The sequence below is a fragment of the Phodopus roborovskii genome, unplaced genomic scaffold (genome assembly GCF_943737965.1).
Source record: "Phodopus roborovskii unplaced genomic scaffold, PHOROB, whole genome shotgun sequence".
Lineage (NCBI taxonomy): Eukaryota > Metazoa > Chordata > Mammalia > Rodentia > Cricetidae > Phodopus > Phodopus roborovskii.
The window spans coordinates 41,917,752-41,932,061 of record NW_026126418.1 but is presented as its reverse complement, the minus strand read 5'-3'; the positions used below and the strand labels follow the sequence as shown (position 1 = coordinate 41,932,061).

The 14,310-nt window shown below is 38.2% G+C and overlaps 1 protein-coding gene across 1 annotated transcript in view; it reads right to left on the bottom strand.

Moving 5' to 3' along the window:
* Positions 1-14,310, bottom strand: part of Dpp4 (dipeptidyl peptidase 4) — a 78,276-nt gene that overhangs the window by 8,954 nt on the left and 55,012 nt on the right. The window contains exons 19-23 of the mRNA XM_051184577.1: positions 12,250-12,319; positions 10,731-10,925; positions 7,228-7,282; positions 6,533-6,632; positions 3,781-3,845 (exon numbers count right to left, since the gene is read on the bottom strand). Coding sequence (XP_051040534.1) covers positions 3,781-3,845; positions 6,533-6,632; positions 7,228-7,282; positions 10,731-10,925; positions 12,250-12,319 — 485 coding nt within the window. The remainder of the gene's footprint in view (positions 1-3,780; positions 3,846-6,532; positions 6,633-7,227; positions 7,283-10,730; positions 10,926-12,249; positions 12,320-14,310) is intronic.

Here is a 14,310-nt window from a genome sequence, read left to right as displayed (position 1 = left end):
CTTATAGGGGGGTCACTGCAGGTGTCACTGAATGGAATCTAAGCCTCCCAGGATCCCTTAATTTTTATAACAGCTTTTAAAGTATAGTAAATAATGACCCCACTGGGAAGAATCAGCCACACAGGGGTGTGTGTGTGTGTGTGTGTGTGTGTGTGTGTGTGTGTGTATATATATATATATATATATATATATATATATATATATATATATACATGCCTTCACAAATGGTGGACATACTAGCAATTAAAATGTCATCTCTCTCCTCAGTAGTATAAGGGCCCAAATTTATAAGGTGCCCTCCTCTTGGAGAACTGGGTTCCTCTAAAGTCTAGGTCATTTATCCTCTAAGACTGAATCCTTTCACCTGGGTTGTATTAAAAAACTATATTCTCTTCCAAATTCTATATTTCTATGTATAAATGTCTTCTTAGCTAAGAACATGAACTTAGTTACTGCACAACAACACACTTTATGCATTCCTAATTCTGGCTAAATGGAATTTTTTTTTTCTTCAAAATATTGTCTTGACCCATGGAAAGGCAGAGTGACAAACCTTTAAGGGACTGCTGAATTAGCTCTTGTGTGTTTTCAAGGGTTATGATAGGACAGGACAGGAGAGAGAGAGAGAGAGAGAGAGAGAGAGAGAGAGAGAGAGAGAGAGAGAGAGAGAGAACGAAACAAACCTGGGAAAGAAAAGAAGTAAAAGATGATGGGGTCCAGAGGGGCAGCTGGGGCCTTGGAGGAAAATAGAATCTTTGAATATATTCTTGCCAGAGACAAAAGCACAGGCTCATTTAAAAAACAAAGGAGGGCAGCTTTATTCTAAAGCCTGCTGTGCACCAAAAATAGGCACTTAGATTCAGTTCTCCACTCAGATTCAGATCCCTACCCAGATTCAGTCCTCCATCCTTAGAGGAAGCAACTGAGCACTGTGGAGATGATTCCCTTAATGCGCTTGCCCACTTTCTCCAGCCCACCTTAGCTGTCACCCTCCCAGATAATCCCTCTGAGTAACACATTGGGAACCTTTAGCTCCCTGGTACTGGCAGTTTTAATGTGTCCATTGCCAGCAATGAATTTCATGCCAAGAAAACCCGACTCCTGGCGTGGAAGGATTAAACAGTCCTCGGGTGCCATCTGTGCAGCGAAGTGAGAGAGTGACTTCGTGCACCCAATGTGCGTGTGTTGCCATTGGCAGGAGGAAGTGACTTCTATTTACATGACTACCTCATGCAGGGAACACCTAAGGGGAGAGATGAAAATGGCCACCACCATGTGGGGTAGAGTTAGGGGAAGGGAGGATTGGTGTGGGGAAGAGGAGCCTATAGAAACTGCTGGAAAAAGAAACATGAGATGGCAGACTCAAATTGACATCCTACATAGCATTATAGAGAGAGCTGGTGAAGAGAAATATATGATTGATGGGCATGTGTTCTCAGGAAGCCAGGCAGGTGTCACGAGATCCTTTGCTGCCAGGGTTTAGACTTAACCCTGTGCCCCAGGCCTCAGTGGCTCTTCAAATGGGGGTTTTCTACAAAAGAACACTTTGTCGTCTTATCCACTGTTCTTCAGAGCCAGGCGTTAGGATCCTAGGCAGTAAACCTCTGCGTGTTCAGGGGCTCTCAGTGCTTTGATGCAGTAAAGAAGAAATATTCAAGCGTCAAAACGAGAAAAGTGATAGAGAAATACAACTTGTATCACAGTATTTTCCTTTGAAACTCCTTTTATTAAGTAAAGATAAATTGTAGGTTTGTTTCATATAAGGATACTCAAGGAATGAAACATTGAAGACATGTAGTGTTGTGTAACAATATGGGATGGGGGAGGGGCAAACCTAGTGCAGAGTAACTTCTAACCCATGGTAGACAGAAACGAGAGTCCACAGTCCCACAAAGAAAGTAACATAATGTTCACACAGACAGATGCTTCTTCAGAGAAAGGATGGTGGAAGCTTCCTAGTACATGGGAACTGGGGACAAATGACAATCCAGGTATAAGGGACCCATAGCAATGTCACAAAATGGCAGCTACAGAAATACTGAATCTGACCCTTAAACCAGGCCTCTGTGAGAAGGAGGGTGACTAATTAACTGAAGACCAAAGACTGAATTTAGCTGTGGACAGAGGAGAGTGCCATTAAAGCAGTGTGTGTGTGTGTGTGTGTGTGTGTGTGTGTGTGTGTGTATGTGTGTGTGTGATGTGCTAGCAGGATGCAAAATGAACTGAACTGTGGGAAGACACAGCAAGAGTGTACAAACTGGGCTACAACTATAAAGGGAGAGAGGTTATTTGCCAAGAGCATTGTAGTTATGAATGAAGTGAACAATGCCTGAAACAGATCACAGGACGTAAAGCCGACAGAGCGAGAAGAATGGAGTGTGTGCTATCAGATGAGACCTCGGACAGAAATAGGAATAGCCTGATTATGAGCTTCTTTGGAGGTAAAGAAGTCCAGTGTGCCATTTTAATTTTCAAGTTACTTTCCTAGCGTGTTTCAGAAGCATATAAAAACATGCAGGCACTAACACAAACATGTTCCCCTGCACATACAAGTATAATAATAAACTTGAAAGTGGCAGGTAAGAGTAAATGATATATATAAACATACATACATACATACACACATACATATAATACATCATACATACACAACATGCATACACATACACACATACATCCAAACTTATATACATGCACACATATACACACATTTACACATACACAACATATACACACATACATATAAACACATATACACATCCACATACATACACACATATGCAAATGCACACCTCTTGCAAAGGTAGAGACTTCAAATTCATTTTGTTTCAGACTCCATAGTAATAATGATGGCATCTTACAAAAATGTACATATATTGCTCAGAGCTATGTGTTACTGTTATGCCTTTGTATTAAGAATCACAACACAGAAAAAATTCTGTGTTGACATTTTTCTTGTTTTTCTTTCTTTTAAATTCATTTTCCCAGGGAAACTTTTGGAACTCTTTGGAGAATGGAAATGTCAGGGACGATTTTCCTTGTTTTCAAAAGCTTTAATTTAGTTTATATTTTTTCCCCTCAGTTAATATGGCCCACGGATCAGTAAAGTTTTGAGTGTGTCAGTGTGGTGCCATTTGGTACAGCTGCATCAGGGTAACATCCACATAGCTTTGCTGTGGCCTCCACACTAGCAGTGACAGCAAGTGATGGCTACAGCTAGGTCATTTCAAATGCTGAGGTTTCTCTGCAGAGTAAGCTGCCCACTGTGTCTCTAGTAACTCACGGACAGGGCTCTGGAGGGTACTACTCAACTGCACCTGAAGCCTCACCTGCTTCATGCAAATTCCGTGTTAAAAAATCTACATAGTTGGCTATGAGTAAGAAAATTATAGGCATGCATTTACCTTTTAATTATCATAATATCATAAAAATTTTAATATCCTGCTAAAGGCTTAAAGAGTCTTCTGGGTCCTAAAAGAATATGTTGAATTTGACATGTTTTCTAAACTGAAATTTTTATAATTAAAGTAATTATCTGATGTTGCTTTGTATTTCCAAATGAATGCATATTGTGACCTATATAGCATATGATAACGACTGTAATTATGCAAAATATAGTAAGAGAAGCTATTGGAGAATCTCTAAACCACCTGTGTTATTTCTTTTTAACAAGAAATTTGTTGGAAATAATATTTTTTTTTTTGCAAAATAGATACAGTTAAGAAGTTCTTAAGCCATTTCTACACAGTTATGAGATTGGCACAGCTCTTTGTCTCTTACCCTGTAATGGTCAAGGTTGTCTTCTGGAGTTGGGAGACCCATGTAGCGCTCTGTATACACTGAGTCTATGATGGGGGAAAAAAGAAAAGAGGTTCAACTCCTCCAGAAACAATGTTTGTTATATCTACTGCATCACTTTCCCTGTCCTCCTATGCCTTAACTCACGAAAGTATCTCCCCCAGCCAACCCTTGTTAACACAGCTTGAGATGCTGATGCCCAGATCACCCACTCTCGCTCAGGACTTCCCTGCAGCATTGACCCACCATCTGCATTCACCCCACAGCATCAGGGACATGGGAGACTGGACTAGACAACCTAAAACACAGTCAGCAACTGGCCTGCAGAAAAGTCCATGTGCAGAGACCCACTCAGTGAAGGTCATCTATCTAGTGCTGTGGTTATCTTGAAAGCTGTGGTACTGAGACAAACACATGCCTTATACTAGCTATGGTCATCTATCTCATTTGGGGGAATACCTAACAATGATAGTTACTAATGGCTTACTTAAACCTTATATTTTAGGCAGATTGAGATTCGCTGTAATAAAAAGAAAGAATTTAAGTTAACAGTCCATATTGACACAGCTGCTTCATCATAATTCAAGTTAAACATTTGTTTTTCCTCACTTTGTAGGGAGGTCTCAAGTTTTGTGCTGCAACACTTGAGCACTGTGAACAGATTACATTAATATCTGTCTGCTCAATTGACATAAGCTCTTTTATATATAAATATGGTGGAATAACAGGTTGCACAATTGGTTTGGTTATTTTGGGTAATTAAACATAATTTTACTCAATTAAAAAAAAGAAATACTATATTATATATTTGCCCTAAAACATCACTAATGGAATTTGCTGCATAAAAAGTTTCATTGTTGTTGATTTTTAACTATTAGTGTACAAAGTGATGGGTTTAATAAAGATATTGCATTCAAGTACATCCTGTACTGTGAGCCCATCAATCCTCTTCCTCTTGAATGCTTGTCTCCTTGGTTTTCCCAGATAGTTAGTTGTTCTTCTTTTTCCAAGTCGAATGTATGTTCCTTTATATTTCAGTGTTGATTCTAAGTTCCACATATGAAGGAAAATATGTACTGTTTGTCTTTCTGAATCTGGTTTCTTTTGCTTATATGTCATTTTAAAAGCTGTTTCCTTAAATGACTAGGTTGGACTAAATAAATGTAGAAATTGGCTTTGAGCTTGGCTGTCACTGGCTTGGACAAGTATTTTGACATTAATTTTATGAATTCTTTACACTGTAATGCTTCTGGATGACTGAGACATAAGCTGAAAACACCCTGATGACTTTTCTTCCATTAATGCCTCCCTTGCCTCCTAAGTGAGTAATAGCAATATTTACTATTTTACCTAAAATGAATGCACACTACGTATAATTTTATATGTAGAGAACACGCCTATAAAAATATAACATCTTAAAGGGCACTTAAAATACAAGGCAATAAACTCTTCATGTATATTTTAATTTTCAAAAAAATCAAATATTAACAGCTTGGCTTGTATATTTGACAGGGGGACAGTGTCTTCGAGAGCAAAATACAATTTTCTCCAACATTTATTCTACAGACTTCAATCTGGTTGGCTTAGAACATAATGCCACTTTCTTATCTATACTATGTTTACATGAATATTAAGATCTGAAAATTTTACATATATATTTTTTAAATACATAGCTACATAATATAGTTGTAAAATTTTAGAACAATGTCTTATAAAAATCACATATTTCTTGTTTGAAATTTTGAATAAAATTGTGAAAATTTACACATAAATTCAAAGCTCTCTTTTGTTACTGTGTATTAATTAGGGCATCTACATTTAATGAATTTCTTTTACATGTCTGCCAGCTCACAAAGGATACTTTATTATTTTAATTGACCACCAGAGGTCTCCAAAAACAAATCATCCAACAGAACAATTGGTTCCAAACAAAAGTACCACATGAAAACAACTCCATTGTGTGCAGATTTAAATTGTAACTGCACTGCCAAGTTTTTAATGGAAAGATAGTAATGTTTTGCACATTTCCCTTGGCTTGGGGAGGCATTCAAAGAGGCGTTTTCACAGGAGTGGTACTGGCATACAGTAGGATATCACTATTAATGACCATATCCTTTATCAACAAGTCTGTTCTCACACTACTACAAAAGAACTGCAGTGAGGTTAGAGAAGGTGCTAGAAAATACTGCATCTCCTTATCACCCCTCAGTGTTCATTTCTACTGAGTGTTGCCCTGGGCATTTTAGTCTCAGAAGAATGATGCTATGTGGTCTGTCTCACCATGAGGATGATATTCTAGTACTAAAAGACAGTGGGGAAGCAAATCTCCCTAGAAATGCATCTGTTCCCCTCTTCTCTTCCTCTGACGCCCAACCCATATTTGATCTTCACTTAGAAGGGAAGAGATGCACACTTTCTTTCCTCTGTTAATATGCGAAGTCCCAAATTGAATAAATATAAACATTTATTTGAAAAATATAGCACGAAGCCTGCTTAAAAATTTCAGCAACAGTTTTGTTGATAAGAAATTAAATGTGTAGGTAACACACAGTAGCACTCGGGCTTGAATAACAGCAAAATGAGACCATTCTATACATCTCTGTAAAGAGCCACAGAAAGGAACCAGCCTATTATTTTCCATAGAAACACAGAAAACTAAAAAAAGAATGGCTTTCTCGCTGGAATGTTAAGGTCAAGGCTTGATAGTTATTTGCATATAACAGCAGTTACATACCATAGTACTCCCACCGTGACACAGGTGCCACGGCTATTCCGCACTTGAACACGCCACTTCCCGATCCCAGGACCATTGAGGTTACATACCCTCCATATGACTAGGGAATGGAAACAGTTATTTTTATGGAGGTAAAGGAATAAGGACATATGGTAAGCGAGTCGCGGTTTCCACTTTTCTCACATCTTTATATACTGTGCCTCTTTAGAGATAGAAAGCATGGTATAGGAGGCTTAAATTGGCTTTAATTGGGCAGTATCTAAAGAATACACTTTGAGAATCCTGGCCCCTTTTCACAGAGATGAAAAAATAAGCATGGGACATTAATGGATGCTAGTACCATATATCCAAATTAAAGAAAATAGTAAATAAAAACAATAAGCCACAAAAACCTTTGCTGATTAATAAGCTTTTCCCCCATGCCTTCCTCTCCTTCTTTCTCTTTTTTCCTCTTCTGCTCACCCCCTTCCTCCTTCCCCACTCTTGCTCTTGGCTCTTTATCTTATCATAATGAGCAGAGGTACATGTCTAGCTCAGTAGACATTCCAGAACCTCCTGCTCCAAGGCCCAACACTCAACAGACATGATTTTCATCTCCAAATATTTGCATGCAAAAATTTAACCTGCACTGAGTTGTATTCACAAAGGAGCATATACAAATCCATGAATACAAAACAAAACAGCAAACTACTCACCCAGCCCCAAATTGCAATCCGTTTGCTGTCCACAAATCCCATTTTTAAAAATTGTCTAAAACACACGAAACAAGTTCACAAATCAGTTTTCCACTTAGTATAGAAAACTATGCTAACTGCACAACTGTGAAGGCCAGACACTTGTTATCTCCTTAATATATTACAAACTAAAAGGAACCAGTGCCAGCAACCAAAAACACCTGAATAAGTGTCTACCATGCCAACATCAGAACTATAAGATTTTAGTTTGAGTCCATAAAATTCTCTCTCTCTCTCTTTCTCTCTCTCTCTCTCTCTCTCTCTCTCTTTCTGTGTGTGTGTGTGTGTGTGTGTGTGTGTGTGTGTGTGTGTGTGTGTGTGTGTGTGTTTCACAGAAAACAAATCCTGGCAGTTTTTTTCACAGCTTTATATAAAACTTTGCAGCCCAGATGCACTTTTCTTTACATAATTGAATTTAAATCTCTCCAGATGTTTTTCAGTTTGAAAGTGGTTACCCCTTGCAACAGAAAAACACAAGGGCACAAAGAACAGCTGAGTGTAAGGCTTATAATTGCCTCTAGACTCTTACCTGAGAATTCAAATACCAATATCTAAATCAAATCCTGTACTGGGTGTTGATCTGCTAGCTTGGTACCATTAAAAGAAAGTATATTTTCTTTGATGGAGTAAAGAATATCTTTGCTACCAAACTGTGTAGGAGCTGAGATACAGGTTTAAAAAACACTAACTCGTTTTATACACCTCCGTCCTAATCTTATCCTTAAATCAAAAGCCTTTTTTTTTTGTTGTTGTTTTTGCTTTGTTTTTTTTTTTTTTTTTTTTTTTTTTTTGTTTGCTTGTTTTGTTTTTACTTAAGGAAGTTAGTAAATAGAATGTCAATTTTATGGTATCATGGGAGGTGTGGAAGTCTTTGCATTGATGGACAATTGACTGTTTTTGATTGGTGATGCATGTCCAAGGTTGCAAAGTCGTAGTACCAAAACAAATTAAGAGCACCTTTCAACCCCCCTCCATGTCAATCAATCTCTTTAAATGCAGAGGCTCTATCAATAGGGGCTGAGTCATGATTGCACAGGGTGACACATCTTTATAAAGAAGACGAGTGCATGCTCTCACAAGGCTCCTGGCCATTTTCCTGTCTGACAAGGGACAATAAATGGAAATGTTTCTTTTTTGCTGCGTTCCATAAAAGTCCACCTGAGTTGTATGTGATTTTGAACTTCATAGAAACATTGGTGCCTGGCTTCTTCCATTCAGCATTACTTTGAGATTCACTTGTGCTGCTGGATTTAGCTCTTTTTAGTTGCTGTGACAGTGTTCCATTGCATAGATAATGCTGCCTGTCATTATTGTCTTAAATGGGTTTTATTTTATAAATATTGAATTCATTTGGTAATTTTTAGCACTTTTAGGACTCAGATCCATGAGCGTATGGAAACCATGGCCTCTTCTCAGAGAGGGAGGACCCATCTTGATAGATAAAACATTATTTTTACAACAGGAGGAACTCTAATTTATCCTATCTTTAATCTCAAATTTCTTCTACATTTTAAAGGCAATGGTCAGTAATTAACCTTGGTGTAAGGGAATTTCATTCATTTAGGAATACTTAGCTAACATCTTTTCTTTAATTTTTCTCAATACATTGATCATCCATGGATCATTCTGCATTTCTTGATCTATAATTTTACAACACTGTCTCAAACCATCCATTTATTAGGCTTCTCCAAATAGCTATGCAAATGGATGGAGACCCAAACATTACATATCCAGTTTACCATCTGGATGTAATGGAACAGAAAAGCTGAAACAGACTGAATTCCAAGCCTACTTTACCCTGACAGTTCTGTGTCTTTACCTGAAATACATAAGAATATCCACCTCCCAGGACTGCTCTACAGATCAAGTCATGTGTGCCTACCATAGTATGCTCCTCTCTTTTAACCCAAAACATGTCAGTTTCCATTTATTTATAAGAAGGCCAGAGTGAGATGCTGTTCATACTTAATGAAGCCCTTATAATTGTGATTCATGAAAGCTATATCCTACAACTTTCCAAAAAAATAGAAGACTAATCCTTATCCAGGCTGTAGGAGCTATTTTGGGGGCTTCATTGTTATGACTCTCTCCACAATGAATGCACACTCAACTTCTCTGTCAGTTTTTACTATAAGGGATGGGCTTAACTACTTAGTCATATCTTCACCTAGTGTGATGACTAAATTAACTTTCAATTTGGTTGTACAGAGATTGTGTCTATGGGAAATAACCTAAAGGGGAAGGCTCCCACTGAATGCAGACAATATCGTCCCATCAGCTAGGGCCCAGAAGGAATAAAAATAGTGAAAAGAGAAAGCTCTCTGGTGTATCATGAGGCAAGTGGGTCACCATGAATTGTGCTGCCATGATTTTCTACCTCACCATGTGCCCAGAAGCAACAGAGCCAAGGACTATGAGCAGTAATCTCTGAAATCATAATCAAGAGTAAATAATTCCTCCTTCTAAGTTGTTTAGTCATGTATTTATAATAGCAGTGAAAATCTCACTGACATTAAATATTGGCACCAAGACATAGATAGGGTCACTGCTACGACTTATCAAAGTTCATAGTTCAGAAACCTTTGGAACTAGTTTGGAAGAGGAATCTATAAAAATGCTTTGAAGGAACCAGCTAGAATGATGTTAGCAGAGGTTAATGAGAAATAGTGGTGGTGGGCTTAGAAGATCAGGGTATGGATAGGAATGCAGGCAGCAAACAATGTTCATTTGGAGTCAGATGGGGAAAAGGGATTAAGGTTATTTGCTTTAACTGTAGTCATGGACTTGTCTACCTTTGGCCCGTGCCCTAAGACCTTGTGGGAAGCTAGGTTTAATGGTGAAAGACTAGTTTTAGTTTATCTAGGGGAAGAAATTTCAGAACTGCCTAGTATTTAGTGTGTGGCATGAAAATTGCTAGCTGCAATTATAAGGTGAAAACTGTCAGCAAAATACACAGAAAGACTGAAAGAAAACTCTATAGTTTATCCCTAACTAATCAAGCAAAGGACAGTGGATTGAAATCTCTCAAACCACATTTCCAAATGAACCCGCCCTCTTGTTCCTTCAAGTTCCTTCAGGCAGACATCTTATTACAGCTACGAAAGTCTGACTGACATGGTACATTCATCCCTCAGTTTACCCATGTATTCCGTGGATCTCCAGTCTCTACTCTGAGATGATAGTAGTGTGTATGCTAACTCCCTTTCTTGAGTTAAATACAAGAAGAAACTTAGGAAATGCCTTCTTCTTAACATTTCATAGAACTCTATAATGACACATCTTCACCTAAATATACTACCTGCACTAAAAACCTACAGGAAAGAAGGACCACACATTCACCTCAAAAACCTTCACAGACTTCACATTCTGTGAACATATAAATAAACAAACAAACTAAACAATCAAACAAACAAACACACAAGGAGAACAGTAAATGCTGTTTGAGTTCATCTCTAGTTAGTTACCTGGCTGCTTCAATTTGATCTTCAACTTCCAATGTTCCCAGTCTTCTGTTGATTGCATGCATGATCTTATCTCCTTGGTAACCACTTCCTCTGCCATCAAAGCTAGCTACTATGATGTTTTCTGTACTTGCAAGGTAAGTGGCCCAGTTGAGTCTGAAGGCAGCATCGGCTTTTTGACTACAGGGACCTGCATATCTGTGAAAAATTCCAACTCATAAGACTATTGCTTTCCCCTATTAAATAAAGAACACTTGCATCTTTCTTAATCAGGAGCTTGGAAATTATTGTAACTATTGGGTTATCAAGAATGGGTCCTTTAAATTTGGCAACATGACCATTTATGGCTGTGTGTTTCCTTAAAATCCATCCCAAAGATTTTGTATTTGAACATCATTGTCAAATACATTCTACATTTTAAGTACTGTGTAATCTTAGAAGTAATTCATCAAATAGTGGGGTCGGGGAAATCTTATAAAAACAATGACAATTTGTGTAGCTTTACCTCTCCATTCAGAAACATTCCTAGACTATACATTTATTCTTAGGTTAGGGTTTTTTCTTAAGGACTATGACGAGAGTATCAATCACATGGTTTCATTTCCCTATGGATCTTGCATGCTGTTGCTCACATGGAGACTCTAAACCATGGTAGAAAGGACCAGAGTATGAAGGAATGCTAATACTGAAGACCTCAAGGATAAAGAAATATAAACTTGAAATAGGTGTACTATTCAGTATGGCAAGAGTTCTTAACACCCCACATTTTCAATCTTTACAGCTTAGCATGTGGACAACCCTTATTGACTCCTCGGTGTAAAAGAGATGATCCCTCTAGCTCATTGTGTCCTATTTCAATGGTAACTCTGCACAGTCTACATGACTCCTGGGTACATACAGATCTTCTCTAATAATAGCTCCCTCCTAACTCATCTGTCTCCTACTCATTGGCTGCCTCAACCCCACAAAAAAACAGGCAAGTCCTGCAGGCATGCTGCTACCAACATGTTCTTGCCTCTTCATGGCGATGGAAGTTAAAAGAACTTTCATTTCAACAAAATATCACATTATTTTAATTTTAAACTAGATGATGAAGCATTCTAATTTTAAACAGGAGAATGTATTCATGCATTCAGATATGAGTAAACATTTTTTCTTATAACATGAAATTCCTTGGCCCCACCAATGACAGAAAATTTGGTAGATTGGAAGTGCCCTTCTCTAGCTTGCTAAGGTGTCCAAGAGGAAGGATGGAGGTGAGGACTTGGAAATGCCAGCGGGACTCCCTTAAACTTCTGGGAAGCAAAGCAAACCATATGATTACGACAGAAAGGAGTATCTAGCTTATCCATTAAGTCAGGAGGAAATAGAGGATGGGATCTGTACATACAAAATGGGAGGAGGAAACAGTGCTCAGTGATACAGGAAGGAAGAAACACATTGGCCCAATATTTAATCAATCCGTACCAACCGAGAGGTGAGACAGTTAACTGCTGAATTAACTGCATCCTTGAATACTTACACATCTAAGAGTAGAGGGTATTTCTTGGATTTATCAAAATGGGGAGGCAAGATCATTTGATACCAAAATCCTAAACAAACAGAAAGATTAATTAATGTGTTAAAAATAATGGTTAGTGGAAGATTTCACTCTTTATTTCTTGGTAATGTGTCTATAGAGTTTAACAATTTGTTAAATTAGATAGAAAAGGGAAACGATCAGCTTAGGATCATGTTTCCAAGATATAAAACACTCTGTTTGGTTCATACATGCTAGTTATTTTGGTGGTAAAACAATTAAGTTATTTCTAATACAGCCATGAACTCCATCAGTGCCTTGTAAAATGCAAGCGCGGATTAGGATTCCTCATGTTTTGTTTTTATGCTTCTGTTCTTTGGCATCTTCTCCACTTATCTAGCTTGTTTATGTTCTAAATTTTCCTCCCAAATGTTTTCCTCTTCTTGAATTTCCTTGAAGCTGTTTAGAATCTGTAGTGGGCCATAACTCTCTTTTAAAATTCTGATTTAATAACGTTTTTATAATTCCTATCGCCATCCCAGACCGCAAAGCAGAGCCCCATTTGCAGTGCAGCCTCCCCAGAATGAAGTCGGCTTCTGTGGAACAAACTGCTTTCACAGTCTGCATGCTCTTCTCGGGGTCCTTCTAGACACCTGTGCCTGATTTAACATCAATTCAACAAAAACTTGTCTCCAAATAATGAATCAGTTTCCTTTGCCCTCAAAATAAATGAAACTAATAAACCTTAATAGAATTACATATCCAGGAAGATTTAAACAGCAGGCTCAAAATAATTCTCATCTCTAAAAGTGTTTCTTACATTTAATTTCCTTTTTGTTTCTTGGTTGACTTTAGAATGATTTTGGTTAAGGAGAAAAGAAAGACTCAGTAGTCCAAAATTTATATAGGTAGGCGTATCTCCAATTTATATTTTACTAATTGTGTTTGTGCTTTTTATTCAATGTGTCAGTAAGAAAAAAATAATTTTCTATTGTAATTTTAATCAAATATCAGACTATTGGTCAAGCTGACTGATGCTTTTCAATGCACACACCCATCACTATTCAATCTCTATCTTGTCTGTCCAGGACTAGTTGCTTAGTGGAGGGTTTTAGTTCCATCTTTTTGTAAATGTGAAGGGTTTTTTTTTGTTGTTGTTGTTTTGTTTTTATGAGGAGGAGATCTTTCTGGTCTGAGGAGCTCACCTCCTTAATCTCTTTTCTCAGGCCTTGTCTCAGTCCCTCTTTCCTGTGATGCAAATGACTATAGCCTAAAGCCGTCCCCACCCCCACCCCCACCCCCACCCCACCCACCTACAATCCTTGTGAAAATTTCCTTTTAACCACGTGGCCTCGCTGGCCCTAAAACCCTAAGGACTCCCCGCTGTGGGCCCACAGAAATAGAATCACATCTCCATATTCATTGCAGAACCCTGCATCAGGCTGTCAAAATGAGCTCTTTACATTCAAGATGTTTCTGGGACAGGGAGCAGTGGTCCCCTGCTGGGTTGGAAGGCTCCCGTTAGCAAGGGCCCACAAGCTCGTTCACTTTGAGCAGCATGCTAGTTATTCTGCAGAAGTGAATCTGCTTTTCAGGACCTGTCCTACTGTTTACAAATGACAGTGGTTGAATAATACTTTTCATCTCCTCTTTGGAAATATTTTATTTTTATGAGTTTAAGTTATGTGTGTATGTGTCTCTGTGTGTGGGTGGGTGCAAGTAAGAGCAGGTGCCCTGGGAATCCAGAAGAGGATGTTGGGAGTTCCTGGAGCCTGAGTCATGAGTGTCTTGTGAAGTACCAGAGTGCTGGGAACTGAACTCTGGTGCCCTGCAGGAGCAGTACCTACTCCCAAACGCTGAGCCATCTCTTCAGTTCATACTTCCCATTATGCTAAATATGAAAAATGAAACTCTTATCAATTGTGATTTATTTCTTCCTTTCACATAAGATGTTGTTTCTTAATGGAAAAAGAAACTGAATAGAAACAAGTATTTCTAGCTCAAATAAACCTATTGTTTGTTTGTTTTTTAACATCCCAACAATTGGTCACATTCAGAAGAATT